Genomic DNA, 16,814 nt, shown 5'->3' on the forward strand with positions numbered 1-16,814 from the left:
ATGCCAGTTGCACACTTCTTAAACTGGGATCCACAGTTCTGACAGCTATTAAAAAAATAAAGTAACTTTTGTTTCTGGTTTTGTATAATGAGCATATAACAAAAAGGAGGTTTACTTCTACATTATCCTGCAGGTGTAACTGCTGTCTGTCAGTTTATCCTGTATTTTATTTTGATGATGAGAGAACACTAGGGAGAAAAAAAAAAATTCTCTTAATCAAAAACCTTAACAGGAAAGAAAAAATGTCTCAAGACAATGTCATGTATTACTGGTTATTTGTGATGGTTAAAAGAATTATCTGAAAACAAAGAAGTCTTTCACAATGAATCTAAAACACAAAAGCTTTAATAGCATTTACATCTGTGTATCATCCATGTCTCCAAATGCAAGTCATGAATAACACATAAACTAGAGTATATAGGGAACAGAAGTGCTAGCACATCATTTAAAATCCAACACACCCCATCGTCAGTGGAATCAAATACACAGCAGGAATGGTTCCAGTTGATAGACATACAATGAAGTCATTGAAAATGAAAACATATTAATTATGTTCCTAAATGTTAAGATAGTAATGGCTGAATTCTCTAATCCTGGAATAATATTAATGTCCCAAATCCACGCAGGAAAAGTCCGTGGTGCTTAAAAAATTGTGGAAAATTTTAGTAACACTTATTTGTATCTCACCCATGACTGACTCCACAGTATGGGGGGTAGCAGGGGGAAGAGCAGGAAGTGCAAGACAAAGACAAACCAGGGAGAATTATCAAAAAAAAAAAGAAAAAAAAAAAAAAAAAAGATGTTCTTGGTCCAAACAAGCCACTTGCACTACATGAGCTAATTGTAGGAATAGACTATTTCTAAACTGCAGCTGTTATGTGCTTAAGCAAACCCTGCTGGGAGAACTGCTTTGTAGAACACCTAACACAGACACACAGTGTGTCCTTTAATAGAAGAATTCAAAGTGCAGTGTATAAGGGAAACCTTTTCTGCTTCCAAATTTTCCCGAGTTTATTACAGGATGTGATCCTAGCTTTTCACTCTGGCATAGGTTTCCCTTTTCTATTTTCATTATCTTTTTGCCTATGTTAAATCAAAACAACAGAGGCTGAAGACTTGGGGGGTGTGTGTTGGGAAATGAGCAAGGGGGGCTGAGGGGAAATGCTCAGGTTTTGTGATAGAAAATGATAGGTGTCAAAAAAAAACCCATAAAATACATGCTTTAGTCATGATAACTTTTTTGTATAATACTTTCTGGTTGTCCCTGTGGAGTAGTAAGATCCCTCGTATCCTAGTAATTTTAGATGTATTCTTTCTCTACTCTTTTCCTCTCCCTCCCTCAAATCCTCATCCAGGTATCTCTGACACAAGGCTATTGCACCTGGGTTCCTAACTATATTAACTCCACTGTGCTGGTGTGCTGAGTACCCTTGATCCTTAATGTCTTTATGCTAAAACCCAAATCCTCCCAACAGCAAGGGGTTAATTGTTTGCTTTCGATGTACTTAAAAACTCTCAGCTCTTGGGAATGATCTTTCCATGAGGATTGAATGTAATTACAAAATAATATAGGCACTCTGACTTATTTTCAGTGATACTTAAGTCACTGCTGTTTTTGCTGCATGTGTTTATATTGGGGCTCTTCTTTCAGCGTACTTGATGCAAGGTATTTGCAAATTTGAGCCTTTGGGCTTTAAATGTTGTGCTGCTTCTTCTGTTCCTTATTCACTACAGATTACATATAATTGATGACCTGCATTTACAGACATGGGTGGTATACAGATGTAAATGTTATTATAGCTTTTATATTTTATGTTCTTTCTGAAAGATCATTTTGTCTTTGAATAATACTCCTGTTCAGATTTTGGGGGGTTTATCTCTAAAAGAGAATATGAAATGGATATTGCACATCGTATATTTCTTAAAAGTAATTTGGAATTTTAGGGTATGGGATTGGTGGTGACTGATACACTGCCTGGATGAGATATATCCCTTTGAAAATAACAGCGCCAGTACATGCCTGCATCTGTCTAACCTCATAATTCACTTTCACATTGGGTTATGGATGTCTGCATTCAGTGAGTCTATCTTCCCTTTAGGTATTATTTCAGCCCTTTGAGATAATAAGGAAAGTTTAATTGCGTTGTTAATTGATTTTTTGCACAACATTATTACCTTGATTGATTGCAGAGTTGATGAAAATGTTAGACACAGGCAGTGTAAAGTATCAGCCCAGTAAGGAGTGGGAGCCTTGTGGAGAATAGATAACCTTGATGTTAAGAGCTATATCCTTCAGATATGTCTTCCCTTGACATATTGATGGCCCTTGAAAAGGGAAAAGCTGATTGTATGCAGAATGCAATCATTAAACCCACTTCAGCTGGCTGTTGATTAATTTGTTTTTTCCTGAAGGATCTAGTTAAAAAGAAGGCCTCACTAGTATCAACAGCAGCCATTTTCCAGGCTTCAGATTATACTTAACCCTCTCCTAGAAGGAAGAAAAATGATACTGTCTTGGTTTAGACAGGCAGATTGTCTGCAAACATTGAGTCGAACTGCAATTTGGGGATTATAACACTCACTTTACCCCGCTAACTACTGCTTCCTCTATGACCTCTCCTCCCCCTGCCTTCAGTATTCAGCTTCACCATAGAAAGCAGAAAGTCACGTTTGATGTTTTCTGAGTAAGGGCAGTGTCTGTTCTCAGCAGAGATGCCAACAGGGATGTCAAGCTTGTTTTGCCCAAAGACTGAAATACTTCAGTAGCATATAGCTGCTTCCCAGGAGCCTCTCTGAAAGGACCACAGGGTTCACTGCACACACGTAAGTGGTTAAGCTTTCCTTATCCCTGAAAAGATCTTTCTTGTATAATTTTTTGTTATTACTTTTGAGATCTTTGAGGTCTTCTGTAGGGCAGTTTGTGCTGCTCAGCGCTGCCCCAGGCTTAACAGCAGCACTCATGTGCCCTGTTGTTGGATACTTTTAACCAAACATTGGCTGTATGTGACTGCCTTTCCCACTATGAATTCATGTGATGGTCTAATCCCAGACTACTTGCTACCTTCAGAGCACTTTCTGTTTTAATAGCACACACTCTGAGAGCAAACATGGAGAGCATTGCATAAATGGCCTTCCTGTGGCTGAAGGGGCTTCCTTGGCTAAAAAACATTCTGTGGATTGAGGGACAGCTTCTGTCTTAAGTAATTTGTACCAGCAAATGACTCAAGACTTCCAAAATATTTATACGGCTTTAACCAAGCAATTTAATGCCTCTGAATGTGGTGGACACTTTATCCTTCTGTTAACTATTTGAAAGATATTTGGTAAAGTAACAGGTTATTGCTTCCTGTTGAGCTTGGTAGTCTCAAAGACAGTTGCTCTTAATTGTGTGTGTGAGTGATAACAGTGATCAGTGTTGCTTGATTGTTTGGCCAAATGTTTTTTATTAGGTCCAATGTCCACATTTTGCCAGTGGGCTCCTTTTTAATATGGGGACATGTTAACTTGTGACATAGTCAAGTCTGACAAATCTGAACCAGCCAAATAAGTGAGTAATATTTCAAACTGTCAAGGCAGGTGAATACTGATTAATTGACACACTCCAAGAGCTCTTACCAATATCCGTGCTCTGGTGGAAAACGTTTACTAAGCGTAATACTTGTTAGAAAGTCTTTGGTGCTTTGACTAAACTTTAATGACTCTGACCCTAATGGAGGGGTTTTAATGTGCCTCTCTCAAGCTATTTCTTAGCCCCCAATCTTTTATCTTTAGCAAAAAGCTTCCATGAAGGCTAAAAGTGCACCTGTAAACTATGTTCTACTGACCACTGTGATTTAACCTGCAGCCCCCATCTCATTAGCATGTTCTTAAAAGGAGGCTGAGGAAAGGGAAAAGAGTTGAGGATACAGAACAATGACAGTGTGTTGGCTTTCGGTACTGGAGACAGCATTGAGAACTAGACTATGGCCAGTAACTATTTAGCAATAGCAAATGGTGTAACATATCATACAACATAGAACAAAATTCTAAGAGGCAAGCCCAGTCTTAGTCCAGAGAAGTAGATATTTTCTGAATAGTTTGAATATTTGGATCCAGATGCATTTCTGATTTCGCTTGATGCTATATAATAACAGTAATAGAAGAGAGAAAGGAACTCACCAGCTGTTGTGGGGTCCGGACGTGTCTTACATAGTGCCAGATGCCTTCAACTTTCACTGGAAATCAAGGGAATCCAGGGCCTTGTAGTATCAACTTCTTAAAAAAACACTTGTTTTTGTATTGGGAAAGATCATAGCAATCCTGTCATTAGCTATTAGTTAAATGTGTTTTTTTGTTTCTGAGGAAGGGCTTGTGGAAAGGAGCAAGGCTAAGAAGGTTCCCTTAACTGTATCATGATATGACAGCAGCACTATTTAATTATGCTCTTTAATTTTATTTGAGAGACTTTCTTTCCCAGCTTTAAAAATAAAAAGCAACTTGTCTTTATTTTAGATGACTCTCTTGAGAAATTTGAAACCAGTTGAGCCAGACTAAATTTTCTATGGCTTTTTTTTCCCCTAATGTGAACTCCTGCAGCAGGAACACATTTGAGATCCAAAAGCAAGTTTTACTCATGAGATGAGCCAAATTTGTGTCTAAACTCTCCAGAAGGGCCCTGCTGCTCAAATTTTTTTCACATAAGAATTTGTAATTTTATTGGAATGCTTGCAGACTTTCTGAATAATTATTCCAAAAGTTTACTTTCTGCCCCATAAATCATGGTGTATTTGTTTAATTCTATCACAGTTACTAAAAGAATTTACTTCCCTCTTTTTTCCCCTTGCTTTTTATTGCTAATGCAATCTGTGCATGGTTAAAATTTGTGAAGTATGATTAAATTTTAGTTACTTTTTGTTTTCGTAATGACCTTGCCATTCTTTATGGTTTAACTCCTTTGATGAGTAATGTAAGTATTATTATTAGAATGTAGCCCAAAGTGTAGAGCAGCCAGCAGAAATGCCATTTTTGCATATGTTAGCCAAATTAACTGAAAATCTTCTAAGTTCGTATGGTGAGCGTACACTGAACAGCTGAACTTTAAGTTATGGCGGGGAAGGGATTTTACAACCTCCTCTTCCTCCATCATTTTGAATACATTAAAAGTATCTCTTACACCACTTCAGTGGTTGCACTGTTTCATTAGCGAAAGTAGTAGAAAGCTCGTTCAAAGCAGTGCTGGCATTTATGCAGTGGATGTGAGGGAAGAACAAGTGCCACCTCAGCTGCAGTGGAAGCCGATGGTGGAGACGGGCGGTCGCCTCCCCCTCCCGCCTCCCCCGGACAACATTTTGAGCCTTTTGTTCAGAGCGCTACCCCACCATCTGTATACACAAACTGATGCTCACTGAGATTAGTCCACCAGAAGTCAGGCTCCTGGGCTAAAGACTGAAAGCAGAGGTTGTATAAATATGGGCTTTGATCATGACAGAACAAGAAATTGGCTGCAAAACTAACAACCAGTATTGCTTTAATTGCCATCTCCGCCTGTTTGGCGGCGGGTGCGATGCGGGTTTTAGACAAATGCCTGCTGCCCTCTAGTGCCCACGGGCTCGGCCTGAAGCTGCAGGGCCCGGGCGAGCCGGGCAAACAGGGCTCTTCTGGCCAGGAGTGGCTTTTTGCCTGGTTGCTAACATTGCCTGTCCAGTTTGGGGGGTTTGGTCATAAATAGAAAGCAAATAAGCTCTTGTGACGTAGGTTTAGAGATGAAGGGTATTTAACAGATATAACTTGACTTGCATTGAATATTTACAGTCATTTTTTTTTTGCCTTTACTCTACTTCTTTTATTTTGACCACATATGAGAGAATGAGATATATGAAGAAGTGTTTTAAAGACTAAAAGAACTGTGAAATCATTCTTCCTTTCCTTCATCTCCTTCAAGGGCATTCAATATATCCAAATGTAAGCATCAGTTCACCCATAAAATCTGGCATGCTGATGCTTTCTGTGCACTTGGGTTTCTTTGACTATAGTAGCAAGCTAACTATACAATTTATGTGTCTGAGTAATTAGAAAAATCTGCTCTAATTTTTCAACATATTTCATGAGAATTATTTCATCATGAAGTCATCATTAATTCCATCCATGACATTAAAAGTGCAAAACTGGCAAAGATGCACTGAAGAGAAAAAAGCCTTTGGTTGGGTTTTTTTGCTTGATTGTTTGGATGTTTTTGTTTGGTACTTTTTGCTTCATTTTCACTAGAAAGAGACGTCTCACTCCCCAACATATTTCTCTTATGATGCTTACAATAAGCATGGAAATATTCCAAAGAAATCCCAAGTGTAGGACCTTAAATTGTAACAATGATACCCAGAGGAGTATGGAACCGGTTAATGATTTAAAGTAATATGCCCTAAATACTCCTATTTTAGCCAACAGTAGAGAATCTGTAGACAGCACATGCCCAGATCAAAGCTGATCATGTCAATGTCATTCAAGGAGGGAAAGATACCCTCCTTTTTCCCTTCTCTCCCCCCTACCCTTTTTTTAAACAAAGTATGACATCTGAGGAACAGTGTGTTGATTGTTCCACTGCCAGAATATGCATAATGGAAACATTAGCTCCAAGATAACTTTTAATCTGTCAGCCTAATGGCTCCTTAATGTGTAGAGGGCTTTAAATGTATGTCAACCAGGGCTGTATAAAGTAATATAGTTTGTGGCCTGAATGGATCTAGATGACTCTGCACCATGACACAATATGGTTTATTATTAAGTATCAGCTCATCAGCTTATTCCCACGGACTTGGACAAGCTTCTCAATTTTCCAGTAACAGATTATGTGAGAAAAAGCTTGCAGTGCATTTTTTCTCTCCTCTTTTTTCTTTATTTTTCTCCCCTTCCAAATTACAAGTTTCATCCCCAGTTGCACTGGGAGCCCTGAAGTGTATTTACAGCAGGCTGCACTTTATCACACATCAGCTTGACTGCTAGTTTACACTGAACATTTATGCAGCTTCCTTGGCCCAGGATGCAAACTTCACATCTTTGTATTCCTATCACCTTCATCGCAAATTTTTTCCAACATCCTCTCCCTGTTGACTGCTTTCCTCCCCCCTCCCCTACTCTCACTTCCCTACATACTCCCCCCTTTTCCCCCCCTTCCTACAAACAGGCCAGTGAGACTTGACATGTCACAGTACTTGTCTGTGCAGGATACTTGCAATAATGCAGTGTGTTAGTTTGCCTTCTGTGATTCCTCTCAGCTCTAGCTTAGGTATATAATTTCAACACCATTTCTGTAGACTGGATACAGATTTGATTTTGTGCCTTTCACTAATTTCTTTCAGTCTGAAAGACTATTTTATGCCCCATGCTGTAGAATGTCCAGAGGAAAATGTTACCACCTTTCAGCATGCCTGTGCAGAGAGCAGAGCAAAGAGGTAATTAATCTCCTCTGAATGGGAAGGTTACCTTCCTTGAATGTTGTTACCCCCCAAGGGAAGGGAGAATCAGAATCAGCAGTTTGCTACTGAAGGTACATCTTTCTCCAGGAAACCTGCAATGGACCACAATCCCTAATTCATGGGCATCTCTTTGAGAGTATTTGGGGACACTCTGTGAGTACTGTGACCATGGTGCAGGAATTCCACCTTCGCCACAGGAGCTCTGGCCTCAGCCTTCTCAAGCACAACCTAATCCCTTTATGCACAGCTAGTTTTGGAGGAATTATGCATTATTTTTGCTTACATGTAGTGTTTATATCCTCTTAAAAATGTTAACTAATTTATAACATAAGGAAAGTTAATATTTGTGCATTTGTTATGTAAGCACTTGTACTTTATGATATTTTAGGGAATTTATCTCTGGGTTTTGTTTATCGCTGTGATATTTCAGGTCATTATAAGATACTCTTCTACAGTAGTTAGCTGTGGCACAACCAAAGGCATTCATACCCTTATCTGTTGTATTCTCCTCTTTGTGTTGCTCCCTCTGCTCTGATTTAAGGAGTCTAGATCCTGTGTCTTGACTCTAGCCTGGAGCAATCTGGAAACTGCAGTTGCAACAAGCAGATTTAATGGTAGTAGTCAGAGATCCCCTCACATTAGCAAGGACAGCTGCAACTCTCTGTTCTTTTCCCATGTCATGTTGCAGTTTTTGAGCTCAAGCTTCCCCAGTGATGGTTTGTTTTTGAGCTCAAACCCCCCAGTGGTCGTTTGTTTACTGGGGCAGAATGGAAGTCTGAGTGGACCTCTCTGGGTTACATACTTGGCTGCTTTGGGGAGGACTCGGTGACCCAGGTGATCCTTTACATCTTTTCTTATCTTCTAAGTGGTCTTCTCAAATTCCTGTGTCAGAGAATTCATAGGCTGGATCATATTCAATAGAAACAATCGTTTTGTTTCACCAAAAGTCAACATGAAGTACAAAAGTCCGTCTATAATTCCCTCCCTTCTTGTCATATAAATTTATAGTTTTAAACTTTTGATTAAATTTGGTTTATTTTACCAAACATGGACCAATATAGACAAACAACATAGCTCAACAAGCATTTTTTTCTGCTTTTGACCCTAACAGATTTCAAAAGCTAAAGGCTTTGTTGTTTCTAATTGCTCAAACTATTGTTCTTGTTTATAAAAATGTATTTCTACATAAACACCCATAAAGACCCAACTATAAATAAATGTCTGCAAATTAAAGTAGATGAATGAACCTTAGAAGACTAACTTGGACAAACACCCAATTTCCAACATTTTTGGAAAAAGTTTGGGTTTTTTTTTTATTTAATTTGTAGAGTATCGTATGTCACAGCCACAAGACTCAGTAGAACTAAAAGTGCACTATTTGGGTCTACATAAACTGTTTTATTCTTTTTTTTCCCTATCACTGTTAGATATTTAGCATCTCTCTTCTCCTCTCCTTCTACCCCATCCCAGGGTCCTGCAAAGCTTTGCATGGATCTGTGCTCCCCAGATTTCAAGATGATTTTGCTGAATGGCAGACTAATGTTTTTGTGGGTTTGGTTTTGTTTAGTTTGGTTTGAATGTGGTTTTGTTTGATTTTTGGGGGGATTGTTTTTTTCTAAATTCGAGGACAGCCAAGAAAATATTTTGAAAGAGCAGATTCATAAATATTTTGATACTTTGTACAGCATTCAGTTGTTTGAATATTCTTAATGATGGATATAAAATAGCTCAGGATGGAATTTAGATGGAATGAATTTTTATTTTTTTTTTTAACTTAAGTGACTATGAGAGTGTATATACTTTAATTCTCCTGATTTAGCAGAAAAATATAACCTATGTGCTACTGAAGGTGAGAGGATTAGGGTTCTAATTTTTTCAAAATCTCTAGTACTGTGTTTCTCATAGAAAGTCAAAATGGAATTGAAAATAAGAAGTTGTGAACTAGACAACTAGATAAAATTGTTAAAATTTCCAGGAAGATAAATATAAAATGAAAAATTTCTAAACTCCTGTACAAAAGGATTTTTTCTTTAAAGTAACTTTGCTTATTCCTTAGATGAAAAGATTTTTAAGAGTTTTAAATTAATTTGACTCATGGAGGTGTTTTGCCTAAATCGGTAGCATTTTAGACTTGAAACTGTTCATAGATGGGTATTTATTCTCCTCTTAATGTTATCAGTAGGGAATTATTTTCCTTTAAAGGAAGTTTATATTAATATTTAAGGGAATTTTGCAACTTCTGTTCATTAATTGTAGAATATGCCCAAGTGCCTATGGAAAAAAAACGATAATGGTATTGATATTTCATTCTGAAGGGTCTCAAAACAATTTACAGATTGGTAGTATAACTACACTGAAATGCACCCAGCTTCTTGGTGGAACATGGCAGCTGTTTAATAGCCCATAGCAAAACTACACAACAGCAGGTTGTGCAAAAAGAGATGAATATGGATCAAATACAAATCAGCAGCGAAGGATTAGGTACTGTACTCTAATTAAAGTTAGGTGAGGTGGACTTCCACTAGAATATTGAGTCTGTGTATGAAGTGCCACACTTTATCTGACCTAGTGCAATGACCTGTGGTTAGTCCATCTGAAAGAGAGGCAGAAGGCTGTTTACTGAAATGTAGTCCCTGATATATACTGCAGACCAGTGTTTGACAAAAAAATTTAACTGTGAATATTTTGCTTTTTTTCCTTGCAGAGGGATTTATTAAAAACATTTGATGTTAAAATGAGTGCCTGATAGGGGTGTTGGGCAGATGTGGCAATAGGTTTTGAGGGGGGTGGCTTGACTACTTAGTTTTAGTAATTACTTTTTAGAGAAAACTGAGCTACTGGAGGAAGCTGTGTTCCTAACAGCTCCCTGAGTTGTGATGGCTGAGAGGTAGTATTTTTGTAGATATAGAGTATTTATTTGCTAGGAAAAAGATAAAAGCAAGAAAGGCAACAAGATGCTATTAGACAACAATTTCTTTACATCACTGTTGGCTTGAGCTGAATTTTGACCTGTAACTAACGCAGGCTGTATGATCTATAGGTCTAGCACGTTCCATTGGAACTTATTTTTACCATTTTTTATATAATATATGAAGATCTTTAAACTTTTTTTTCTCTAGGAAAGTGTGTAGAGGTCCAAGTGTAACATAGCTCTCTGTGAAACATGCCCAATTTAAAAGGAGCTAACAGGACTTGAACTTTTTCATGTGTTTTAGTATGCATGTATGTATTTATTTATTTATTTGGATAATTGGGTTTTCCCTCAGCTAAGGAAAAGCTGGTGTTGCTGACATTACAATGTGTTTGTGAAGAAAGACTGATACCACAACACATGCAGGCAACTGCAAGGTCATTACTTACCCAGCATAATTAGAACATCCATTCCAAAGGGTGAAAACATTTAAAAGATAAAGAGTGAATTTAAAAAGGATTCTTCTCAATGCATTTTTTTCATAATTATAGTTTTAACAGCTTGTGGTGATGGTAGAATCAGCTACTTAAGAAAAATTAGAAGCCTCATTCAGGGAAGATGATCCCTCAAGAGACCTTGTGTTGTCATTTCTTAAGAACCTTGAGCAGAAACCTCATTCAGGATGCTGTGTATTGTTTTGATGTATAGGGGGTATACTTAGCTTATTATGGCCAATGCTGGATATTTTAATTAAAAAACACCAGAACAGCCACAGCTGTATTGTTTTCCCCTTATTCCTCCCCTTGCCTGTGTGCAAAAGCACACGTGTTCTCTTGCCCCTGAACTACAAGGAAAGAATACCATAGCAGAAAGGCAGAAAAGAAGCACTAGCTTTCCTAAATTCACACGTGAAATATCTTAGCATCAAAATTCTCACACAAACCTTTTGCAGTTCTCTGTATTTGCCAAAGGGAGGTGGGAAGAGAAAAAAACAAAACAAAAGAAAAAAACCACACCAGTCACTGCATTTAATTTATGAGCGAGATTATTGTTTTACAAATAACCTTCATGATAAATAAGGTCTCATGGCAACATTTTCAACTGCGCTTTTATCAAGACTCTCTGAGCAGTGTGTGTAATATGCCTGGCAATCGAATCACAGCTGTGTGCCTGGGTAGGGAATCTCTGCAGAGACAACACTTCCTTAATTTAAACAATTGTAGGCTGCAGGATTTCAAAAATTTCAGCTGACTTTAACTGTCACTAGCCCAAGCACCTTTATCCCCAGGCGAGCAGCAGCAGCTGGATTTCATTTCCTGCTGCCAGACTGTCCGACATCTTTGCTGAACATCCCGGGAACAGAGCATCTTTACTTTAAGGATTTTATTCAAGGTGACAGCTCCTCACACTTTAGCGTTCAGATCACCTCAAGTAGCTGAGATATCAGTGAAAATGAGAGCACTTCTCCAGCAAACTCCAAATTTAGATTGACTGAGGTTATCCTTAGGCCTCTAGACCCAGCCTCCACAACAGCACAGGCCTGCCAGTAACTTTAAAACTACAGCGGAGTTTGTAATGATGTCTGGGGAGAAATAATCTGCCAGAGCAGTGGAGAATACTATAAGCGATAGGAAATGATGTCAGATTTAGTTAGGGCTGGAGACAGTGTTAGAATATACTTGGCATAATATGGCACCGGTATCTCTGTCAGCATCTCTGTTTTCTGTCACCGCACACAATCCCGGGCCTGTCTGTAGCCCTGACAGTGTCTTTTCAGATCAGGTTATTGCCAACTTGGAGACTGGCTCAGCACAGCACCATACAGCCCCCTTTGTTTGAAGTCTGCCCTTTTGTCATTAATGCACTTGATGTCTATTTAAATCTGACGGTGAATGCAGTATCTGTTTTCCTGTCAAGAGATCATTGACAATATTAATACCTCATGTCCTTGCCTCATTTTCTAAGCACTGACACCTAGCTATAGTCTCCAGCATTCATCAAACAGCACTCTCTCACCAGCATCTCTATAAACAGTCTTGCTTCCAGTCCTTAAGAAATGCGGCAGACCTCAAACAAGACTTTTATCAATGCCAGCGAAAAAGGAGTCTGAAGAATGCCATTAATAAACTGCTCATATCCTTTGCATTTAGAGCTCTAAATGGCCTTGTTACCAACCTAATGCCTGCTGCAGCCTGACTTGGGATATCTTTTTAGGGGACGAAAATCTTGTTGTTCATTAGATGCTTGTTTAGGAATGCTAATATCATCCTTTGAATGTGGAAACTGCTCCACCAGTGAAATTATTGAAATTGAAATTATTGAAATTGAAATTATTGAAATTGAAATTATTGAAATTGAAATTATTGAAATTGAAATTATTGAAATTGAAATTATTGAAATTGAAATTATTGAAATTGAAATTATTGAAGAAAACTCTATGGAGGGGGGCAAAGGGATTGGACACTGCACCATATACTCCCCATCTGTGTTATCCTGAAGAGGAATGTTTTTCACAACAAATGACAGGCCTATCAATTTTTCTCCCCACCCTCATAGGAATGTGTTACCATCCTGATGTCTTAGAAAGAAAGAAGAGCATTAATCTTGCACAACCCATGCCTTCCAAAGCTTTAGTATCTTATCTGACAGACGTTATACTGGAAAAAAATGGATGCAGATTATAAAAGCTTGCATAGTGAATTCATACTGCAGGTGGGCACAGTATTTGCTATGTGAGTCCTGGAAATCTAAAACAACAATGAATTGAGGCTCTGCTCCTCCCCTGTCTTTACCCTTTATGTAAGGCAGTGTTTGTCCCCTTTGGGGTAGGTTATGTTTGCCCTTATAGAGGTGAGCTAGGTACTTGCAGAGTGACTGCTCTGTTAAGACACTCCCAAGGTAGAGGAGACCCTTCCACCTTCTTTCTGTTCATGGGAGATGACTTTAATTTGGCTATACATGTGTGAGGGCTCAAAGAATAACTCTGCTAGTAAAATTTAGCATCTTTGAGGATGTTCTCAGGTGGGATGTGACTGTGAACTTACGCTTTCACATACCACTTAGTACCACCAGAGGGGATGCTTTTGAATAAGGTAGTGAGATTTGCAGGTACGTGTGTCTCACCCGCAGCAGTTAAGGCTTCCTCAGGCATCTTTCTGCCTGTACTCACTGAGAATAACACACCTTGTTTCCCAAAACCAGTATTCTGGATAATTTTTGAAAACATACTCCATATGCCAATATGTAACATAATTATAATTGTAATCTTTCTCACGGAATGTTGTGATGGTGTTCTGAGAAATACTTTGGAAATGTTTTTACTAAATGTTTGTTTGTATGCTGGAGTCTGGAGGGCTAACTGTTCTAGCCTGTGTCTGTTGATGACTTCCCATGGAGATTGCAGCCGGTCACTTCAGTTTGCTGTCACTGGAAAGCAGGAATGGCTTTAGGTGTTTACACTATGACTCTGTGAAAGTTCGAAGGGTTTTTCCAGGATCCACATTAAACTGTAATTATTTGCTGTTTTTTTTCCTTTTTGGTTTCATTCACCAGGAAAACCTTTTAAATAAATAGCAGGGACAGAGCAGAAAGCACAAAATATAACTTCAACCCAGACTTTCTGTTTTTCAAAAGCAGAAGAGAGGTACTGTGATTTAAAATGCAGTATATGATGTTTCAGTGTTATGTAGTTCTGATTTTGAGGAAACTTGTGGATTTTTGTTTAACAGGATAGGTCATGCATGTATTTGAACACATGTTTTCCCAGTGGATTCAAAACTGCTGTTTGAAATGGCAATACTGAATATTTCAAATACACAAACTTTCTTTTGCAGGAAAAGAGAAAATTGCTCCCTTCCTTCCTTCAAATTTCCCTAGTTATGTGCTTTATTGCATATTATGCCACTTCAGTCCTAACTGTAATTAATTTCCTTTTTATTGTAGGCATTCTGGGGAAATGTCGCTACATTTACTACGGAAAACATTCTGAGGGCAACAGATTCATCCGAGATGACCAGCTATAAAACTCAGTGCTGTTTGGTGCCTCTTCGATCCCTTCACATGAGAAGCACAAATTGCATCTAAATTTTAAGCGTGTAACTGAAGTCCTCTAGTGCCTTCTGCTGACTTTGCCAAGCCTGTCAAGATCATCCTTCTATCTTAGTCTGAGTAGTCACATAGAGATTGACATGATTGCCTTTAAGCAGGTTCCATCCACCAGTGTGACAGACAGCTGCAGCCGAGCACCCAGCCTGACAGGAGGAGCGCTGTGATGGATTGCCTGGTCCAATTGCTGCTCCAGAAGAGCAGGGGTCACACCTGGGGCTGCAGTGAGCATGCTCCAGCGCTCGGCGCCTCCGCGAACGCAGCGCGTTTATCTCCGGCTTGCCTGTTGAGAGAAAGTGGCTGCTGATATCAGGGTGTTTATAAAAGAGGGAGGCTGTAATTTCAGATGAAAAAGCCCTTATCTGTTCTTATTTTTTTCCCTGTGAATTAAGTGCTTGTGTTTCTGTCATCTCATACATGCCTACACAAATCCGTTCACGGTTTGGTAGGACCCCACTCACCCCTAAATGATCCTAGACAGGTTATTTTGTCTTTCAACAGGGCAAAAATATATCCTGAAAATATTTTGGCCACGCAAAGTACTATTGATTTGTATAGTTGTTTATATGCAAAGAAAAAAGATTTAAGTAATTTCCCAGACAAACAAAATTTGCTAATTCTTAAATTATGTCTCAACATTTACTCACTCTTTCCTTCAGAAAAGTGAACATTTCTTAATGCTGGCACAGCTTAACTGTATATGCTTGGAAGAAGTCCTCATTAGTGATATTGACAATGTGCATTATTCCTGGTTTGTTGAACAAGATATTTTTAACTTTTAGGGACTATGTTTAGAATTAAATGCTTAAATCTAAGTAGGGGGGAAAGTGCCTAAAAGGAGTGATATAATCTGCCACCAGATGCATAGGGTTATTCAGAGGGGAGAAAAATCAACAAAAGTAAGTGGTAGAGTTAACATAATTAGCAACTTTACTAATATAGAGACAAGTTCTGAATAATCCCTTTTGATGTCTACGTAGGAAAGGCTATTGCCAAATTTTCAGTCAGAAAAATAAAAATTCATGGCAAATTTCCTACTTTTCTGATAACGAGGTTGAATATACTAGAATCATGAACTCGTTACTGTGAAAAAAACTCCCATACTTCATGCATATATTAAGTGCTACTGGATACAATGGGATTGTCCAAGAAATATGCAAAAATTCTGACCTCTGGACTGTTCCAAACCCATGCATATTGGTCCCAGTTGAGAGCTATCACTACCTAGCTGTTCTTGGTTTGTTTAAAATTGCTTGGTGGCCTTTATTCACTTTCCTGGTTGAAAAAAAATGTCAGTTTTTAGAAACTGCCTACTTTGGGGGTCTATTATCAGCTAGTGTTACAGGTGGAAGTGAACTGGACATTGAAGTCAATTGTGAAATTGGGTTTGACTGATGAAATAGAATGAGACACTGGCAGAGTGCCAAAGGAAAGCTTGCTGCTGCTGAGCATGTTAGGCCTTACTCAGTAAATGGAAGCCTTTGCTCATTCTGAAAGTCTATAATAAATCTTTAACAGATACTTAAAATCAGTGATGAACGTAGAACAATCTAGTTCACACCACTTAGGGTTCAAATTGAGCTCTGAGCTGTTTACCATGCAAATTGATATCTGTAAAGCACATTTTGACCACCTACAGTGCCTCTTCTAATGTCATATGTGACTACAAATGAAATGCCAATTCACTTTAGAAGTCCTAGGAGATATTGGATAAATGAAAACTACATGCCTCTTTCTTTAATCAAAAATATAATTAGAAATATTTAGGGCACTTGTCATTTCTCTTGGTTACCAAAATAACAGCAATCCTAGTTTGCTCCTATTATGTTATCTGTTTTGAAGTCTCCACACATTTTGGCCATGGCAATGTTACAGGCAGCAGGGTTCTGAGCAGGGGTGTTTGGAATAACCTAATGTCCCTTTCAGTCTGGTTGCATATATGTTCTTGTCTTTATAAAGGCTTTAACCCTGCCTCAAACAATAAACAGCACTTGCAAACTGACCGCATGATTTTTCCATCTTTATTTTGCTTGTTTACTTTTCCTAATGTCAAAACCATTTGTATCATTTTCAGGAACATTTTCTTCCTAGCAAAGCTTTGGAGGCAAAAATATTTTTGGAAGGAAATGTGAACAAAGTGTCTTCCACTTTGTTTTTTGTTTTCACTTGAGGGATTATATACCTATACTTAAATATGGTAAAGCCCTAATTAAAATTTGCTTAAAAGGAATTCATATTAAATGTGTCTGGTTCTGGAAAATCAAAAGGATAATCTATGAATAATTATTTTATCTTACTAACATGTATTAGGACATTATTTAAAAACATGCATGGATGCTTATTACTGTTTA

General features: G+C 38.2%; 1 protein-coding gene across 1 annotated transcript in view; it reads left to right on the forward strand.

Moving 5' to 3' along the window:
* Positions 1–16,470, forward strand: part of LRMDA (leucine rich melanocyte differentiation associated) — a 643,835-nt gene extending 627,365 nt beyond the window's left edge. The window contains exon 7 of the mRNA XM_051801025.1: positions 14,302–16,470. Within this exon, the coding sequence (XP_051656985.1) occupies positions 14,302–14,381 (80 nt within the window). The 3' untranslated portion in view covers positions 14,382–16,470. The remainder of the gene's footprint in view (positions 1–14,301) is intronic.
* Positions 16,471–16,814: the final 344 nt, after the last annotated feature.

Source organism: Manacus candei, unplaced genomic scaffold (genome assembly GCF_025592945.1).
Source record: "Manacus candei isolate 608988 ecotype Guabito, Panama unplaced genomic scaffold, ASM2559294v1 h1tg000050l, whole genome shotgun sequence".
NCBI lineage: Eukaryota > Metazoa > Chordata > Aves > Passeriformes > Pipridae > Manacus > Manacus candei.